This window comes from Zea mays, chromosome 10 (genome assembly GCF_902167145.1).
Source record: "Zea mays cultivar B73 chromosome 10, Zm-B73-REFERENCE-NAM-5.0, whole genome shotgun sequence".
Lineage (NCBI taxonomy): Eukaryota > Viridiplantae > Streptophyta > Magnoliopsida > Poales > Poaceae > Zea > Zea mays.
In genome coordinates, this window is record NC_050105.1 from 134,759,256 (window position 1) to 134,778,740 (window position 19,485).

Below are 19,485 nucleotides of genomic sequence, written 5' to 3' on the forward strand. Positions count from 1 at the left end.
TATTCTCTTATTTTTTGGTCCGCGTTTTTTTTTCTTGGCGTCATACTTTTATATTTATGTCAGGAATTCGTTCTGTGTCACCCTCAAGCTCCGTTTCTTTATGGCTCGCTACATCTACAGCGTGGCGGGGTGTAGCCGCAGCAGACCAAAGAGCCCCCGCCGCCGCCCACCAGCAAGCAAATACCGACGCCGTTTACCGAACACACGAGTTCACCGAAACCGGAAGGTCTGTAAAGGAACATACTATCGTGCCTTGGCCGCTGTTTCATACCATTGCGTTCGTATAGCGGTAACAGAAGTGGGACCTCCCTATCCTGAGCTGTTGTGCTTCTCCACCTTCTTCTCTCTTTCACTTTCCGGCAGACAGAGCGTGACGCGAAAGGAGGAGAAAGGAAAAAGGATGAAAGTAAAAAAAAAAAACTTCGACAGAAGATTTCGCCCAACAATGGAAACGTACTCTGTGGTGTACATAAGACCATCTTGGTGCATTCATACATGCACGAACTCAATCTAAGTTTTTCGCCCAACAATCTTCGACAGAAGCCCATAAGTATTGGTCAAAACTGGGCCTGCTTCGCTACTTTGAGCGACCGTGTTGCCCACGCCTCCCGTTCTCCCGGCCCAGGAGGGATCTTTCGTCCCCGCGTCTATCGGTTGGATCCGACAGGCACAGGCACAGCCGCACAGCACTGCATTCCTGAAACTGAAACTAGAGCGTCCTTACGATCGAGTTGCCGCTCCGCCCTCCAATCCCACAGTCTTTCTCGGTGGCTGTATCTCTCCTCCTCAAGAGCCAATAAACAACGGGGATACGTCACGAGCGACAACGATGGACATGCCATAGAAGAAAAAAAAGCTGCATCACAGCTGACAAATGCGATTGACGATGGTACATCATGAGGTCATGAGGAAGAGCCCAACAAACGACTTTTCGTATTAATTCCACCATAGCTAGAACAGTACTGTAATCTTGCGGAGGGTCTTCGAGTACGAGTTCAGTATCCGTCAAACTACATTTTTTTTTGTATCCGTGTCCTTTAACTCGAATATACCTAAGTCGGCATCGTTTCCTTAGTCCTTACATCCTTTTCTCAAAATTTCTTCATGCACACAGTTGCATGATCTCTCTCTCTCTCTCTCTCTCTCTCTCTCTCTCTCTCTCTCTCTCTCTCTCTCTCTCTCTCTCTCTCTCTCTCTCTCTCTCTCTCTCCAACTGAAAAAAAATGATTCTGACCTCAAGTTCAGCTAACAATTTAAGTGTACTATGTTTGTTCCTAACTAATAAACCTTCCACGGCAATATATGGTCTTCTCTACTCTCCATGGATGGCCTTATATATGTCCTTAGGATTATACATGAACTAGGTTTACTTAATTTATAATAAGGTTTTAAATGCTTTAAGCTTCGTGTCCTATATTTTTCTGGTCTAATTCCTCACTTATAGATTAGGGATGAAGCTGTATATTCTTTCGTTATTTAAACAAAAGCTTACCGGACAAGGAAAACCAAATGCGATTAAAGTGTTTAAGCCTTTGTTGGCAAACTTTCTCATTTTGTGTGTTGGTAAGGTTTTTTCGTGTCATTCCAAGCTAGCCAATTTGGCTTTCCCGTCCTAGTGACGAGCGGCGCTGAAAGGTCGATAGGAAAAAAAGGTACCATGGTTATGTAAATTTTAGCTCTCTAAATCATAGATTTAAAAAGTTGCTAAATGGCTTTTGAAGTAAAAAAATGTGAGTCCTCCAATAGTTCTCTAAATATAGGTTGTAATTTTGTTTTGTATTTATCCACATAAAAAATAAGTCACAAAAACTATATAATGCAGTCAACATTTTTGTTTAGGGAGTTGTTAAATGGTTGCTAAATGTAGAGAGAAAATGATGTTAGATTACAAGTTGTTAAATTTAGAAAGTTCATTTAGAGAACTGTTGGAAAATAGTTTTTATGTTAACTACCTAAATTATTGATTTAGGAAGTCTTTTAGAGAACTACTGGAGAGATGGCTGAGCCGCAACACTAGCCATTGCAGTGATGTTTTATCATGCATGTGGGAGTCAAGCGACGAGTCGTGTCGTGGGACTCAAAATTAGAAGAGAAAACAATTTCATCCTATAAAACAATACTGGCGGATAATATTATTTGAAAACTTAGATGGTAGAAGTATGAAAAAAAACTAGTGTGGAAGGAGATTCTAGATTAAACTAGAATAATATGTAGATTTTCAGCAATCTATTTGATAGTGAATCTAGTTCGAAAAGATGAACCAAGAGACCTTTAGTCTCGCACTAGATTGGAACTAACGTATATCATCTTTACAAATATTGCGACTTACCTTTTGGTTGCATTTTTTTAAAAAAAGTCCTTCTATTATGTTCTTCACGAATATTGCGCCGGCAAGAAATCATGACACCTTCAAACTAACGTATATACCACAGCGCGCCTGTTTATAAAGACGAAAACCTGAGACATGCATGCAGCGGATAGTGTAGAGTGAATGCCTATGATAATAAAAATATTCTTTTCGATAGGAAAACAGACTGTTTGAAACCTAGCCTCTTGAACGTAGAGCATATGCCCCAAGTGCAAATAAATCTAAATACATGGCTCTCACTTATCTTACCGTACCAGCTCCATCAAGGATACAAAAAAAAAAGAAATAAAAAACCATGTACTATATGACGTTGACCGTCAGTAATTTTCCAACAGCTAGCAGCCAAGCCGTGACTCTCGTGCCATGTGTCCGTAGATGAACGAACAGTTGCGGTTGAACTTGAGGCCAGCGGCCGGCGTCGCCTCGTTGTCGAAGCTTTCACATCCGGGCAGCGTGCACAGCAGTACTTGTACTTGTAAAAAAAATCATACTAGTACGAGCGGCGCGCCAAGTTCCATCACGCCATCTGTTCGGCCAGTGCACACGCCTTGGGCACGAGCGCGCCGGCCCACAGGCGCACGCACACGAGCGCGTGCGCGGACATCGTCCAGCCACGGCAGCACGGGCCCGCACGGACGCGGCAATGAATGCGCGACCGCCACGGCGCGCCTATACTAGTACTAGTACGTGGCCCGCGGCGCGCGGTTCAGCTTTTTTTCTCATCAGCTTTTGTGGGAATCTGGCTGTGGGAAGAATCTAAGAGTGTGTTTGGTTTGACTTTTGGCTTTGGCTTTTGCTCCCCTAAAAGCCAAAAGCCAACCAAAGGGATGGATCCAGAAAACAGCTTTTTCTAAAAGTCGACTTTCTCGTAGTGCAAATCTGAAAGCACCACTGGACCTGCTTTTAGTGACTTTTCGGATGGAACTGTAAAAACATATATCGAAGAATTTTTTACGACTTTTAGTGATTTCCACCAAACGATTTTTAGCTTTTTAACAGCTTACAGCCTACAGCTGCTTTTTTCACAGCTCACAGCCCACAGCAAACTTTTTCACAGCCACAGCCCAACCAAACAGACCCTAAGTATCATTACGATTACGTATGGAGGAAGATAAAGTTATTCATAAGGCTCAGGATGTAGAAAGTGACAGATTCCTATTATTACAGCGACTCAACCGATTATGTGTTTATGTTGAGTTTAGATGATTTTTGCCCACAACGAATTTTATAGAAGCTCGCTGAAAAGCTGAGCGTTTGGCAGTCCGCATCAGCTTTTGGTGGCTAAAAGCTGCGAGAAGCTGAAACAAACAGGGCCACCCGGCGCCACCGCCACGACAGCTACCGCGGAGTGCGGACGCCCTGCTTTTGGGCGGTAACGACCCGCTGGCCAGCCACGGCGCTGCCCTGCCGCCGAGGGAACGACGGCGAGCGCGCCGCTCACACGTACGTCGGGACGAGGGACCTGCAGCCTGGGCTAGCGGACAAACCGTGCCTTTTTTTTTGTGCTGATAGGAGTATTTTCTACAGATTCGGCGGGGCTCCGGCACTCGATGGTCTCACTCAGCCAGCCCTCAGGACAGGATGGTCCTACTCCTGCGAGCGAAAGCTCGGTTTGGGGTTTTGGCTGCTCGCTGCTGGCGTACGTAGGGAGGTATCCCTGGTACGCGGCGCGCTGTGGTTCCTCCGGCGGCGGCCTCTTGGAAGCTTTGACCGCTTACGTTGTTCTCACTGAAAATTTCTAGAATCTTCATGCCTGACGACACTGATATACCTGGCCGCGGCATTACGACGGCGAAACTCCATGGGTACTTAGCAAACTCTTATGGCACTCGATCGACGACGACGCCCGTTGTCATTGGTTGAACTCAACGTAATACCTACCGGTGGCGGTGCTCGTTATTTGCCTCGCCCAACGTCATCACGGCGGCGAGTCTCAGCTAGCTCGTCGTCTCTTCTATTGGACCTTTCACTGTTCCTCAGGCTAGTTCCTGAGGTTAGACGACTGCTGCCACGAGTCTCGACCGTTGTAAACGATTGAGGTACTAGCTAGCTGGATCCAGTTGGTTTAGGAGTTCTCAAACCCGGTTCACTGCTGAAAACAAGAGCTGGTGCCTGGTGGGCTGGTGGCCAGGTAGTACAGGGTAGCCACACGCACGCACGCGCCTAGGAAATTAAACAGACCGGCCTACCAATGACTACGACGGTCACGTTATTCAGCATTGACTAGCTAGCACTAGCCACAGACCGGCCTAGCAAGCAGCTGGCGTGGCCGTCCTGGCGTCCATCCACATCTGCGCCGAGATATTTTCCCGGCCGGTGGTGTGGCCGTATCAACGCGCGCCACTTGGGCCCGTCACCCGTGCGTGTAGCTTGCAAGTCAACACGAGGCGGGCGCCCTGGCGCGCGGCCGGCGCTGCTGCGTCCCGTCGGAGACACCTGTCCGGCCAGAAACCGCACGGCTCCGTATTAGTTTACGTGCGCCAGCCATGTCACGTGAAAGCGCACGCGCACCGGTGTAGTACTACAGACTCTACAGTGTACAGGTCGCTGGGATCACGCCATCTGTCGACGGCAGTTCGTGGGCAGCCAATGCAAATGCAATCATGCAGCTGTTCATACGTGACGACGCGCTGTTCGCAGGATCGCAATTATTGGGGAAGGGGGGGGGGGGGGATTCTAGGCCCGCCGGCCGCTGTTGCTTTTTGGAAACGAAGGTGTGCCTGACGCTCGGCTCGAGGAACAACAAATTATTAGCTGATGATGATGAAGCGACTAACCGCAAGAGGAAAGGATGCGACGCCGTCCGCGATCTCTACTTCGCTCGTTTTTTCGGGATGGAGAGGAGATCGCTCTGTCGATGTTCCATCCGTCTTCCAGCGGAAAAAGGCACGGAAAAGAGCTCTTGCAGCACGCGCGGATCTCCCCTCGTTTATTTTTTCCCCCTCTCTGGGCGCTTTAATTTTGGCGAGCCTTTTTTGTTTTGTTTTGGCAATCAACTCGAGGCCGATCTGTACGTCGGGCCTAGATACATGATGTAGTGCTTTGTAGGAGACATTGTTGCTCCTTACGCTGTTACCACTGCTCTGTCTGCTGCACGTACTGGCCTGTCAACCCCAGCGAAAACTTTTCAGCGTAGTCCAGCGAACAGATGAAGCTGCTTTACCCGGGCCGCCTTAATCATTTGTTCTGGTATGTATGTATGCATGTATATGCAATTACGCATGCGCTTAATTAGGTAGCGAGAAAGAACGATGCAGAGCAACACGCACGGCAAGCTCGATCACGTACCTGTGTCCGAAACACCATGTGTTGGTCATGTAGTGCGTGGCCACTCTATAAGACTAAACTTTGTTCAGTGCCTGCCCATGTTCAGATTCCTACTAGCTAGCGCTCCTTCCACATTGCAACAGAAAAGGCCTCCATATCGTCTATGACAGGTCTTGCTCGGTGCATGATTTGACAGACACAAAACTACTAGTGCGTGTAGTATGCACCGCATGCAGCATCTGGCGCAGATACGCTCGCACGGGATCGGCCCGGGGAGCAGATCAGCGCTGCCGCATGTGTGCGGAGATTTGCTGAAAGCCTGGCACCATGCATACACGTTCGGTCGGCCTCAAGAATCTGCTGTTAATTAGGAGTGCTACTCTAACCATGTGCGTGTGCGTGGCTGTGGCTCGGTCTATCAGTAACTCCACCAGGCAGGGCCCCATGTCACGCTTTGAGATTTAGTAAAGACCGCGAAACCACCCTCCAAATTAAAAGGCGTAGCGACCTGGACTGGACCTAACCAGCTAAATGGCTGCACTATGACGAGGTGGCAGCAGCCCGCGCTTATTTTATCTGATCCGGGTCCCGGGGGGGTTAAACAAAGTGGTGTTCATGTGTCATGCCGTGATCCAGCGCTGGAGTTGGTTGTGTCGTGACGTCGATCGGGCCGGGCCGGGGCCTGCAACGGCGTACTTTAAACATAGAATATATAAGATACAGTCGTTATCTTTGTTCGTTCGAACTTGAAAGATCACGCACAGGTCAGAGCACGTCACGCCGCTTCTCCATTCCAAAACAGACCGCTTAATAACGGATCCTGCGTCGTCCCCGATGCAAAGTTTTTTTTTGTTTTGTTTTGTTTTTTGGGAGCGATTTTGATCCAGTCCGATCCCCGCAATCCTCAGAGCCAGCGAAGGTGCAAAGGATAGAAGAAATGTTCGTCTCTTTGGCGCGGGCGAGTTTGAACATGTACAGCAGGTAGGTGTCTCGTTACATTATTTGAGAGAGAGATCACACAGGTTTTGTCACGCAGGCGGCCACAACAGTTACGCGTAGCGTAGGACACTAATCGCCACGAGATCTTTTCCTCGCGGGGTTCCCGTGCCGCTGACCAGCTGTGCGCTTCGTGATTGATTGCATCGCATCGGCGCTGAACTTTGTCCCTTTAAATAGACACGGGTCATCTCAACCCTGTAGCCGCCTCTCCTCCTCCTTCTCCTTCTTCCCCCTCTCAAGGCTCCCCTCCTCCACAGCCTGCAGCCCAGCTCACGAGGACCAGGAGGAGAAGAAGTTGCATAGCCGCCCATCTGCATCCACACTCCAACAGTTGAGTCCCTCTCTCCCTACCACCCCCCCCCCCCCCCCCCCCCCCCCCAGTTGCCTTATCTCCTCACGTCCTAGCTACAACCATACCTGCGTGCGCCGGCAGCGAGAAAGGACCAGCTACCGGCCGTGACGTTCTTCTCACCGTACGTCGCCGAGGGATTAGGTGGCTCCTCGTTTCTCTCTCTCCGGATTCATTTTTTTTCAGCTCGGTTCCACGATCTTTGAATTTTGAAACAGCCCCTTTTCAATTCGGTGTCCTTTTGACGTCTTAATATACGGCGGGCCGCGGGGGGTGATGCATTGCTCGCCTACTGCTGCTACACCAGCAGCCAGAAGGCAGGCACTCGCGCCCCGGTGTTTTCTTTAGTTTTTTTTTTCCCGACGGCACAACTTGTTGCGGCCGATCCACCCCAAAAAAAATAACGCCTTTTTCCCCTAGGCGAAAAGTATTCCGGTTGGCCGTACGTTACGGCAAGTTGCACTGCGGTTCCGATGTTGATTATTGGTCCCCAGTCCCCACTCTCCCCTGCGAACGTTTGAAGGATAAAACCACTTGTTTTGCTTGTTTCGCTCACCAGTGTTCGTTCGTCGTGCTTTGTGCTGTGCGGCCGCGTTCAGGCTGCGGGGACGGGGGAGCAGGGGTAGTGGCAGCGGTCCCGTTCTCTGCTGCTGGTGGAGGCTTTCGGTTCCGGGCGCGGGCGGTGTGGTTTTCTGTGGTCTCGAGAATCCCGGAAAGGGAGCGAGCGCAAAGGTGAGAGGGCTTCTATTGATTTTCTTTCCGCTCTCTCTCTCTCTGGTTGTGCTTGCGTACAAGTTACAATCTCCAGTGCTACCCCTTTTTTTGCCGGAACATTTCTCTCTCGAAATCCGTTGTATGATATGATGACGAGGAAACCCCAAAAAATAGAAGAAAGAATTCCAAAACCCTCCCTCTCCTGTTCAGTATCTTCTGCGGCTCCGCCGTGGATTCTTCGTGCGGTGGATTGCTTTCTTCCATCTTCGTCGTCGCATTTTTTTTTGTGTTTGGCGGTGGGTTCCTGATGTCGAAGTGAATTCATCATGCATGCGTGGTGCAGATAAACTAAGCAGGGCGCTGCACGAGGATGGGGTGCGGGGCGTCGAGCCAGAAGGACGCCGGGGCGCCGCGGAGGCGGCCGGTGAGCGTCGGCGACGTGGTCGTCTTCCTCCCGGGCCTCCGCGTGCCGAGGGCCGTCGACTTGGCCCAGGCGCTCGGCGGCTGCCTGGCCAGGAGCGCCGTGGACCGGCTGTCGGCTCTGCGATCGCGGGTCGTCGACATGGCAATGCGAGAGTCGGCGGCGGCGCTCAAGCCCAGGCGGAGGGCGGCGGCACGGCACGGTGTGTAGAGACCGGGGTGGTGTGGTATACAGCGCCTTGGATTGGTAACCTAGTTTTTGTCTGCAAGCTGAAGGCTTCCACTGCTGACCTGGGCTGTCGCGTGCCCGCTCGCTTCTGTTTGTGTGCAGGGTCTAGTACAGCCAATCTTCTACAGGCCCTCGAAGACTACTTGCCGGCTCTGCTAGGACTGGTAAAAGAAGGTGAGGAACAGCTGAAATAGTGTAGTGGTTTCGTTGTTTTTGGTTTTGGTTCACAGTTTTGTTGTTCTGATTCACCCAGTATGTGAGACGTGCAGGTAGCGTCTTGAGGAACAAAGTGCACTTCACCTGGAGTAACCAGGAGGATAATGCTGAGGTACATATGTCCAGCCCCCGGATCTCGTCAACTTGCTGCTCTTTTGTTGTTCCAAATTCAGCTGTGCGTAAATCCAGCTCCTCCTCAATCTCAGGAGACGGCCATGCCAGACGCCTGGTACGAGGTGCTGTCCATGCTGCATCTGATGGCCATGGTCTGCCTGCTGCAGGCCAACGCCCTGCTTCTCCCGAGGTCATACGGCGATGGCTATGCCCCAAGGGTTTCTGAAGGTACTGCAACTGTTTGTTAACTGCAAATCCGAGGTGCGGTGTCGTTGCCTCGGAGACTGCGGCTCCAAGTTTCCTCCCTTTAAATTATGCCATGAAACACGCTAATGATTTGTCGTGCATTGACGTACCTCGGCCAATACTTCTCATGCGCTGATAAGGCGACATATTTCCAATGTGCTACAGAGAGTCGACGGGCTACTGTTGATGTCTTCTTGAAGGCAGCTGGATACCTAGACTGTGCAGTTCGGCATGTACTCCCGAAGATGCCACTGGAGCTAAGGTTCTGTACTCTTTAGCAACTTCCTAGCAGGCAGGCTTCAATTCAAACTTGAAGATATTTACTGAAACACTCCCGTCTAACATGTGAATAGCAGGAGACAACTTCCAGTAGACCTGGCTGAAGGAAATCTCAAAGCTCTAAGCCTCCAAGCCCTGGGTCAGGTACTGTCCTCTCAACTCTGCAAATTGGGTTACCTAATTTTCATAACTTCTCAAATGACGCCATTTAAATCGACAGTTCATTTGATTTTTGATTTGATGATTTTTCAACCCTAAGAGAACACTGAAGATATTATGCTTGTACGCATTTTTTTTTGAATGAACCGGCACAAGGTAGTGCCCATTCCATAGAATAGAGAAGAATGATAATTTTTTAACAATATATTACCTATTACTGTTGAAGGAACACAGATAACTCCCAATTTTGAAAAGCACAATTTTGTACTACTTTAGCTGCAATTTTGTTTTGAAAAGCATAAGAAAACTATCAGCATTCTATCAACAATTTGTCATACCTGTTAACATAGTCCTGTTACCTGTGCTTTTGCTAGCCACTACATTTAATATTAGACATTTCACTTTTATTCTGAACATTGGTATTCTTCTTCCATAGGGGGTTGACATGCAGCTTGGTTTGGCTATTGATAGTCCAAAGGCCACTTTAGCAGTAAAACGGCGCTTAGCCTGTGAGATGGTCAAATATTGGCAACAAGTTCAAGAGAGCATTCCAGAGCTTCCTATCTCTGATGGATGGGGTAAAAAGCACCGGCTCTTTATAAAGTGGAAATATGTTGAAGCTAAGGTGTATAATCTATGCTACTACCATCATTCTTTTTAACTTCAAATTCTTGCCTAAGTATCAAACAGGCTAAATTTTCTTCAGATGGTATATTTCTCTAATGTGTGATCTTTTAATCATTTCTACTGTATGACACCCATTTTACATGTTTATCCCAGGCTGCAGCATACTATTTCCACGGTTTGATTCTTGACGAGGGAAATACCGAAAAATCCCATGGAATGGCAATAGCTGCACTCCAAGCTTCAGAGGAATTTCTAAAAGAAAGCAAAAGGGTTTCAGAAGCCTTCCATGCAACTCCTCCAACATCGAGGCAAGATTTTCCTCATACTTAAACTTGACTATTCACCACATATTATTGGTGCTTAATAATCTGCTTGAGGAACATCTGTTTCTATGAATTGTAAAAATAACCAGGGAGACTGAATTCCATACCTGTAACTTTGCAGGAGTCCCAATCCATTCGGAACAGCAAAATATCTGTTTGACAAGATCCCAAGAGATGCTTCCAGCAAGGTTCGAATCAACCAGGACCTGTATACTCAAGAAAAGTAAGAACTTAAGAATGCTCACAACAAACATACTGGAATCATGAACCTCAGGAACTGATGTGTACGTATTTTGGGAAATTCGCAGGGTCATTGGAGCGCCACCCCCATTACCAGATTTTGCATTGGCGCTAACACCTGAAGAATATGATCTTCCTCCACTAGATCCACTTTGGAACAAAGAAGACACAAGCCATTAAGTGTATATGCAGCAGAATGGTTGCTTCTGGCAAAAATATTGGCTCTGGAGAGAAAGGAAGGACCAAGATCTGCCATGTCAAGAGCTGATGTGTAATGAATGAAGTGTACAAAGTATTTTCAAACAAAAATACATGTTCACAAATTTACGCAAGGCCTGAAGACAATCTGAAGAGCTTTGTACAGGCGATTCTTCTTCTGACAAGGGAAATGCTATGTCAAAGGGTTCCTTGATCATTGTGCATCTTGATGCTTGCATTTTGTCAAAAACAGATTTTCAGCAATTTATGTAGAACTGTAAACTAGCCTCTGATCGAAAGTGGCAGCCTTCAAATTTTTTTTTGCCATAAAACATTTACATCGGCACCTTAAAACATGCCGTGGGACAATCAGTTTCATCTGAGCACTTAGGTGAACAGGATTTTCAAATAATCAGTGGATACTGTGGCAAAGTCAGCTTCCAGCCATTCAGTGCATGCATATACAGTCATAAAATTTTAGTTTTGAACTTCTGAATGCAAAAAAAAATCTCCATATGATTTCTCTTGATCAACTACGAGAGGTGATTCACAGCTAAATAGTATGAGCCGACTAACACAAATGATGCGATTCCACTACGGGCGGTTCGTAGGCCAATGCCACGGAACAAAACATTCCTATCAGCAGGGGATATTCCTGTCTTCCTCTCTATCCACGTTCCTGGTGCTTTCCACTTAAGAAACTTCCTCTCCATTGCGATATACTGCCAGAGAGAGAGAGAGAGAGAGAGAGAGAGCAGGAAGAAGGTGTATCACATATTCACATATACCCAAAAGAAGAAGGGAATTTGAAGTTCGAAGACAAAAGAATATCACAAGCAAAAAGATAATAAACTAGTTAAAGTAAAGACAGGCCCAAACCTTAGGCACCACAGTACACTCTGAACGACTTTTAGCAGTATCAAATGTATGTGAAGCAGCAGCTGCTATCGCTCCTGCAAAGCCTGCAGCAACACTAGAGGCAAAAGGGGGTACAGGTCCTGCTGCTTCTAGATTTCTGAAAAGTGGCAAAAGATTAGGATAAACTAAAATGTTACTTCATAAAGTTACTGCACTGTCCCTATCATTACTTAAAATCAAATTCGCTAGCGCCATTCCATACCTAGGTTTAGGGCTCATATTAACTGCCTTCCAGGTGAGCATCACTGTGTGTAGGAATTGCCAAGTAGAAAAGAACATACCACCAAATACACAGTCTCGAGCTATCCCTGATCTGAGCCCTCTCCAAAGAGCACCCCATCCTTCAAGCAATATCACTCTAGAAGGTAGATGCACATCAGACGGTAATGGGGGTTTCCCAGAGCCCGTAAGCATCCATGGGTGCTGTTTCAGAGCACCCAACATGTCAGGATGCTTGGGAGAAAGATCAGATAAAAGGCTCATGGTGTTGTTCCACACCCTTATATCAGGAACATATCCAGGCAACAGTTTGGAAAGCAGTGGAAATGATTCTTGAGCAACATTTGCAGGGCCCATAGCTTTTGAAGGAATCACAGAACTAACTTGGTTTCGAAGTTTGAAAAGTTCAAATGGTGTGCAGAAAACAGCCTCTACAGCACCAGCAGCTATGCCAGCCTTCATAGCCTCAGAATAATAGACATAGTTGTCCTCCCTTCCATCTGCCAAAACATATCACAAGAGTCAAGACAACAGTAATTTACCATATATTTAACCATGAGTTAGATGGAGGAAAATTAAATTGGTTAAGTGCCACCAATAATACTAGAAATTATATTCCATCCAAGAACAAACTTATGTTATCATAGGCAGATTAAATCAGCACAAGGGAAATTGAACTATCAGGAAACAAATGCCATTCAAAATGAACTGTTTTTTTTTTTGTAGTAATGAAGTAAAATAAAACACAACGTGGCGCAACTTCAGAGGTAAGAATTACATGCAATGCATATAGTGATAACAAGATGACTCATGGCAAGTAGTCCTAAACAATGTAATTGTGGGGAACCATGTCTTTACCTTTATAGAAGGCTGTTAAAAGTTCATAGGTCCCAAAACGTGCTCCCAATCCAGGAAGTTTACCCAATATGGACCATCCAATGCCATTGTAAAAACCTAGAAAACATACCATGATTTAGGATATCGTAATTTCATATGTGAAGTACACATAACTAGATCCAAAGCCATTAGACATGACCTAGAAAATGTTATACAAAATCAGGATTCGTGTGGCTTTCCTACTACTGCATCTTTCCCTCAAGAAAGTTTTTAATGGAACAAGCACTTAAAGAAACTTGGAGAATTATACTACCTTCGTTCTCGAATATTTGTCGTCCGCTACTTCATTTTTGAACTAAAACACGACAAATAAAAAAGAGAGAGTACTACTGTAGACCGTAAACTTAAAGACAACTCCAGCTCTGACCTAATAAATATCAGGATTTTAGATGTTGTAACAATTGCGGATTTGTAATTTGACTAATTTCACAAAAAGAATACAGCATAACTAAATTTCAATCGGTAGGCTAGTCAGGCAGGCTCAACAGCAACAATTAAGTGGGTGTTTGAATGCACTAGAGATAATAGTTAGTTGGCTAAAAAATTGTTAGTGTAATTAGCTAACTAACAAATAGTTAGCTAACTATTGACTAATTTACTAAAAGTAGCTAATAATTGAACTATTAGCTAGGTTGTTTGGATGTCTCCAACTAATTTTAGCCACTAACTATTAGTTTTAGTGCATTCAAACACCCCCTAAATCATCAGATAATTCTGGCCTAGTAGAGCATGGCAAAAAAATACAGTCAGCTCAGCCAACTACAACAGTTCACACATATCAGTAGCAATGCAAATCAGGGTGAAGAACAAATTTTCCAACTGCAATACTCAGCTCCCAACTCCCAATATCGAAGATATCTATCAACCGAGCAACCAACCAAACCTGCAGGGCCGGAAGCGGCCATGAGCCGGTCCACCACCTGCCGGAGCCCCATCTTCTGCTTCTGCCCCGTCGCTCCCAGCTATAGAGGCAAGAAAACACCGCGCAGATGCCAAAATCAGACCCTGAGAAAGCAACAGCACAGCAACACAAGGAGAAGAAATGTGTGAGTGCGCTCGCCTGGAGGAGTGTCTTGACCGTATCGAGGGGGTACACGGCGACGGCGGAGGCGCTGATCGCCGCCGCACCGGCGACCGCGTGGACCGCGAATACGCTTTCCCCCAGCGGCTTGCTGCCTCCCACCATCTCGGCGGCCTGCAAGGCTGGAACACACCCTCCCCAAAAATGGCGAAATGCGGCGAGCGACGTAAGACAGGAAGAGAGGAGCCGCGGGGGAATCTGGGGGTCCATTAGCAGAAGCCCACCTCGGGCATCGGCGACCGGCCCATATAGTTCCGTGGCCCAGTGAAGATCGTGACCATCACGCGAGTCGCCCAGGCGCCCAGCGTCCAGCGATCCGACGGCTGGGAGTCTGGGACGCGCCGGCGCTAGTCGAACTGCGGTTGAAGTTTCCTTCCGACGTTGGCGGTGAGTGTCGCTGCCTCGACTTTGACCAGCGTTGCAATTGCAGCCTACTCCGCCGCCCTATCGTTCTCGCCTCTCCCTACTAACCCACCTACCGGAAGAGACGAGGGTGGCCGCCGCCTTCTCCCGCTCTGCCTCTCTTCATGGGCCAGGTCGAGAGCCAGGCTACCCGTCCGTCGGAGGAGCCTTCTCCACCCGTCGTGGAGCCGTCGCCGCCGTCTTCTGCCCCGCCTCCGTCCTCCCTTGAGGCGCTTGCCGCAGGTATGTGTACATGGGAAGCCCCGAAGTGTGGTTTCCTCCACTTTACTCGGAACTAGTTGAGTTACAATTGCGCTGGGTCTTCCCGTTGCTTGGATTTGGATGGAGCGTTGGTTGAAGGGTGAACCTCTTGAACTGGTTACATTCGGTTTCGAAGATATTTTTTTTAGCTAGTTGAATTGCAGATCGCTCTTCTGACATTGATGATTTAGAACATGTACTGAGCGCGATATCTTCTTAGGCTCTTTATTGTAGTCTGTTGCTGAAATTGCAATAGTATTTACTGTTAATTTCGCCTCAGTGATGTTGTATGTTAATAAGCAGGGGCATGGTCCGTACTTATGAGGAGAAAGCGTACCTTAGGTTAGTCTGGTAGCAGATCAATGTCTGTCCAGAATGACTAGCTTGACTAATCGAGCACATAGGTCTCTAGATTACTGCTTATACTTTGCCTGTCACCATGCACCAAGGCTCAAGAGGTCTGACACGCATCTGAAGCCAATCAATGCTGCTTCTGACTAAAACTTGGCAGAACTGTACGTAGTTCAGGGGCTAATCTGTTGGTGTCATAGTTCAGAGGCAAATGTTGCTGCAGAAGTTCTCCATGCAGCTTGTAAGATAAGTTGGGCGCTTAGTCGTTTGTTTACACTGTTCTAAGATTGCAATTTTATAAAATGTGCAGAGGCCATGTCATTTGACGAGGATGACACTGAGGAGGTAAAACCCTTTCTTTTTCCTCTGTTTAGATGCTTCTACACCAATCTCCCATTTGCTTCGCTGCATCTTGGTACTCCGAGTGCCACTGGTCAGTCAAATAACATTTTGCTTGTACAGTCAATCGAAATGAAGGTACAGAAAGCTCTGGACTGTCCATGTGTCGCTGATTTGAAAAATGGTCCTTGTGGAGGTCAATTCGTCGATGCATTTTCCTGCTTCCTCAGGAGCACAGAAGAAGAGAAGGTTGCATTTCTTTTTTTTTACTTTTCTGCAAGCAATCAATTTGATTTCAACTTAAATGTGCCTAATGCATGTTACATGTTTATGCATATTGATAGTTGTGGCATGACGTTTTTTTTATTGAAAACTTAACTCAGGATCATAGCATGTGTGGCCCCATTTGGCAAGGCTCCAGTTCCAAGAAATCCGTATGTGGATGTGGATCTGTGACCTGTGGGGTACACCTGAGTTATTTGGTTGAGCTGTTATCTTTCTATTCTAGTTAAAAAAGTGTCTCGACTTTCTTGATTTTAGCATAGGAAATCCAGATCCGAGTTTGAGCCTAGAGCTCTCCCAGTATGAACTTTGTTGGTTTTAAACTGGAAAGGTGCCCCAAGTTACTAGATGACCTGATCTAGCTTAACAAAATTCTTTGTCCTTGATGGACTTTCTTATAATTAAATAGTAGGTATACCTACTGATATGATTGCCAATTTAACTAGACAACAATGCTAATTTAAACCATTGTAAGGTAATTCTGTTGGTCAAAAGCACTTTTTGTGGTCTTGTGGATACCTATGTACCTTTACATCAATACATTTCACCAGGGGCGGACCCAGCGGGTGGTCCATATGGTCCACGGCACACCCTAAGATCACATAAGTGTAGTTAGCATAGTGGTGTAAGTGCTATATTTTAAACTTGGTGGTCAAGGTTCGAGTCTTGTTGATCCTTATTTTTTGTTTGTTTCTTTATTTTTTTTCTTGGCACACCCTAAACATAGCATCTGGGTCCGCCACTGCATTTCACGTGTGTGTTTGTTCTTCATATATGGAAAACATTGCAGTGCTAACTTGATAGACCTTAGGGTATGTTTGGCAACAATATTTCTGAAAACCATGGTTTTACAATACTATACACTATGACCCTGTTTGGAAGTGTAGTATTTTTGTAGTTTTGAAATAATACTATGGTTTTTTATGATACTATAGTATTAGAACACAAAAGATGTTTGGTTTGTACAGACAAAACACAGTTTTAAATATCATGGTTTACCTAAAACCGTGGTATTTTTGGAGTTTTCGAAACTCCACTCAGGGTCTGTTTGGAAATGCAGTTTTGAAATACTGTAGTTTTGAGATACCATAGTTTACAATTGTACATGACACAAATACTACGGTATTACTTTACCACAGTAAAACCACAGTATTGCTCAAAACCGAGATCTGTTTGGTTCTATTGGAAAAACAAAGTATATGTAGAGAGAAGAGAAGAAAACTGAGGTCCTGAGTGGAGTTTCGAAAACTCCAAAAATACCACAGTTTTGGGTAAACCATGGTATTTAAAATTGAGTTTTGCATGTACAAACCAAACACCTTTTGAGTTCCAATACTATAGTATCATCAAATACAATAGTATTGTTTCAAAACTGCAAAAATACTACAATGCCAAACAGTGCCTCAGGACCTCAGTTTTCTTCTCTTCTCTCTACATATACGTTGTTTTTTCCAATGGAACCAAACATATCTCGGTTTTGAGCAATACTGTGGTTTTACTGTGGTAAAATAATACCGTAGTATTTGTGTCATGTACAATTATAAACTATAGTATCTCAAAACTACATCATTTCAAAACTGCATTTCCAAACAGGCACTATACTTTGCAATTGTCATGATAATACCGTAGTTTTTACAATTTCAAAAATACCATTGTTTTGAGAAACATTATTTGGATACAACATTGTAAAGTATGGTTTTAGACAAAAGCTAGTCATGCCATGAAAACTTTAGGCCCTGTTTGGAATTGTAGTATTTTTACAGTTTTGAAACAATACTATGGTATTTGATGATACTATAGTATTGGAGCTCAAAAAGTGTTTGTTTGTACAGTCAAAACTCATTTTTAAATACCATGGTTTACCCAAAACTGTGGTATTTTTGGAGTTTTCGAAACTCCACTCAGGACCTCAGTTTTCTTCTCTTCTCTCTACATATACTTTGTTTTTACAATAGAACCAAACAGATCTCGGTTTTAAGCAATACTGTAGTTTTACTGTGGTAAAGCAATACCGTAGTATTTATGTCGTGTACAATTGTAAACTATGGTATCTCAAAACTACGGCCCTGTTTGGGAACAAAGTTTTTGAAAACTACAGTTTTTGAAATACTATACTATACTTTAGTTATGACAATACCGTAGTTTATAATACCGCAGTTTTGAAAACTGAGGTCCAGAGCTAAGTTTAGAATGCCTTAAAACAACTATAGTATTTGCAATACTTCAGTTTTGAAAACAGAGATTTTACCCAGCTTGCCAAACACCATTATGTATATAATACTGCAGTATTTGAGAATACTGCAGTATTCTTCCAAAACTGCAGAAAAACTTTGTTCCCAAACGCCCCCTACATGATTTCAAAATTGCATTCCCAAACAGGCCCTTAGTTTGCAGTGGAGTTTTCAATACTCAAAAAATACCATGGTATCTAGAATACCATAGTTTTGAAAACATTATTTTTAGGAATGCAACCAAACACATCATGACATAAAATACTACGGTATTATCCGAAATCATGGTATTAAATAGAAACCGTAAAAATACTTTACTCCAAACAAGCCCTTAGTTTTTTGCATGTTGTCGTGGTGTCTGGTGTCTTACAAAACTTTGAGTCCGTCATAAAATTAAATACCATGTGAATGAAATTATTATTGGACAATGTACCACCGTTGACTTTTTTATTCATGTATTTTTCTTGTCTAAATTTACTGGCACCAAACTTTGCTGTCTGGCTTTTCAGGGATCGGATTGCGTGAAACCCTTCATCACATTGCAGGATTGCATTAAAGCAAATCCAGAGGCATTCTCTAAGGAGATTTTGGAGGAAGAGGAGAATGAGAAGGAGGCAGATAAGTCCAACCTGAAAGTTAGAGCTCCATCATGGTCCAGAGAATCCAACCCTAAGGTTTGAGATTGCATGATATTAAATGATAACCGTATAGAAGTTCTCCAGTAGTGGAGTAGCGGATTGATTTTAGAGAGAGCAAAGAGGCATCATAAATTGATTGGCAGAAATACCCATATTTAGTTTGGTAGAAATGCCTCACGATATTTTTTTGAGAATGTACACGTCAATTCAAGTATCAACCTAGAAACAATGAACATGTAATTCGATTCTTTAAGGAAAATGTTTAGTGATTTTGGTGTTTGATGGTGAAAATAACATTTTGGACTAATATATTTGCTAGTGTTTATGTTTATAGTTTAAAGAATTCAGAGTGGACTTGAACTGAGGCATTAAGGGAGCAACTCCTCAAAGAAGACATTTAGAAAACTTATTGATGATTTATCAACATCATGTAAGGGTACAAGACACAAAACAATAAAAGTCCAAGTGAAGAAACATGAAGAAAAGAAGATTAGTCTGAAATTGGATGCGTTGGATATGTCATGTGGTGCATCGAACCTGGCACTAGACGTGGCACTCCGAGAGGGTGCAAAACGCATCCGAGCTTTGTGGCACACAGGACCAATCATGTGCACACCGATGGCACGACAGACCCTAGAGGCTCAACGTCGACAACGGCTAGCTCTAGCGGTCAAGTGACATGGCAGGCACCAGACTAGTTCGATCTACGTTGTTGACTCATTTGTTGGGTCTAGTGTGTTGTTAGAAAGTTGCTAGCATCTAACGGCTAGCTAATGTTGTTGGGTCTAGTGTGTTGTTAGAAAGTTGCTAGCATCTAACGGCTAGCTAATGTGGAAGGCGCCAGATCTGGTCTCATATACATAGATGGCACATGGGACCGGTCTGGTGTGGCGTAGAAAAGTCGGTTCCTTTTCAACGGCTCTTTTGGGCTTGGGGCTATATATACCCACCTAACCGGCCATTCTCAAGTGTGGAGAGGTGAGAAACATAGTGCATGTTTTGAGACACAAATCCTTTAGCTCAAAACACCAAGTGCTAATAGAATCAACAGCAACATCATCGATGTCTGGTGCCATTGGATTGAAGAGTAGTGCTTCAATGACATCAAGAGGATCAAT

General features: G+C 45.1%; 3 protein-coding genes across 14 annotated transcripts; 2 read left to right on the forward strand and 1 right to left on the reverse strand.

Annotated features, from left to right (window-relative positions):
* Positions 1 to 6,586: 6,586 nt before the first annotated feature.
* LOC100277506 (Endosomal targeting BRO1-like domain-containing protein) lies at positions 6,587 to 11,208 on the forward strand. Of its 10 annotated transcripts, none has more exons than XM_008663543.4 (12): positions 6,587 to 6,964; positions 7,583 to 7,715; positions 8,041 to 8,320; positions 8,449 to 8,520; positions 8,616 to 8,674; positions 8,769 to 8,904; positions 9,088 to 9,184; positions 9,276 to 9,345; positions 9,797 to 9,985; positions 10,141 to 10,295; positions 10,432 to 10,533; positions 10,619 to 11,131. In XM_008663543.4, the coding sequence occupies exons 3-12, from the start codon at positions 8,068 to 8,070 to the stop codon at positions 10,728 to 10,730; spliced, it is 1,245 nt and encodes a 414-aa protein (XP_008661765.1). In that variant the 5' UTR covers positions 6,587 to 6,964; positions 7,583 to 7,715; positions 8,041 to 8,067; the 3' UTR covers positions 10,731 to 11,131. The 10 variants fall into 10 exon arrangements, with proteins under 10 accessions (XP_008661765.1, XP_035818897.1, XP_008661768.1 ...); NM_001407261.1 differs by having other exon boundaries at positions 6,840 to 6,964; positions 9,279 to 9,345; positions 10,619 to 11,162; XM_035963003.1 differs by having other exon boundaries at positions 6,950 to 7,127; positions 9,279 to 9,345; positions 10,619 to 11,208.
* LOC100283039 (mitochondrial carrier protein) lies at positions 11,083 to 14,554 on the reverse strand. 2 transcript variants are annotated; one of them, XM_035963061.1, is made up of 7 exons: positions 13,843 to 14,082; positions 13,666 to 13,744; positions 12,744 to 12,839; positions 12,270 to 12,385; positions 11,869 to 12,089; positions 11,628 to 11,763; positions 11,083 to 11,470 (listed from the first exon to the last, which is right to left on the reverse strand). In XM_035963061.1, the coding sequence occupies exons 1-7, from the start codon at positions 14,071 to 14,073 to the stop codon at positions 11,282 to 11,284; spliced, it is 1,068 nt and encodes a 355-aa protein (XP_035818954.1). In that variant the 5' UTR covers positions 14,074 to 14,082; the 3' UTR covers positions 11,083 to 11,281.
* On the forward strand, positions 14,207 to 18,868 carry LOC100281449 (coiled-coil-helix-coiled-coil-helix domain-containing protein 4). Of its 2 annotated transcripts, XM_035963037.1 has the most exons (5): positions 14,207 to 14,508; positions 15,188 to 15,222; positions 15,340 to 15,465; positions 18,239 to 18,403; positions 18,702 to 18,868. In XM_035963037.1, the coding sequence occupies exons 1-5, from the start codon at positions 14,391 to 14,393 to the stop codon at positions 18,729 to 18,731; spliced, it is 474 nt and encodes a 157-aa protein (XP_035818930.1). In that variant the 5' UTR covers positions 14,207 to 14,390; the 3' UTR covers positions 18,732 to 18,868. The 2 variants fall into 2 exon arrangements, with proteins under 2 accessions (XP_035818930.1, NP_001191257.1); NM_001204328.1 differs by lacking the exon at positions 18,702 to 18,868 and having other exon boundaries at positions 14,267 to 14,508; positions 18,239 to 18,697.
* The last annotated feature ends 617 nt before the right edge of the window (positions 18,869 to 19,485 follow it).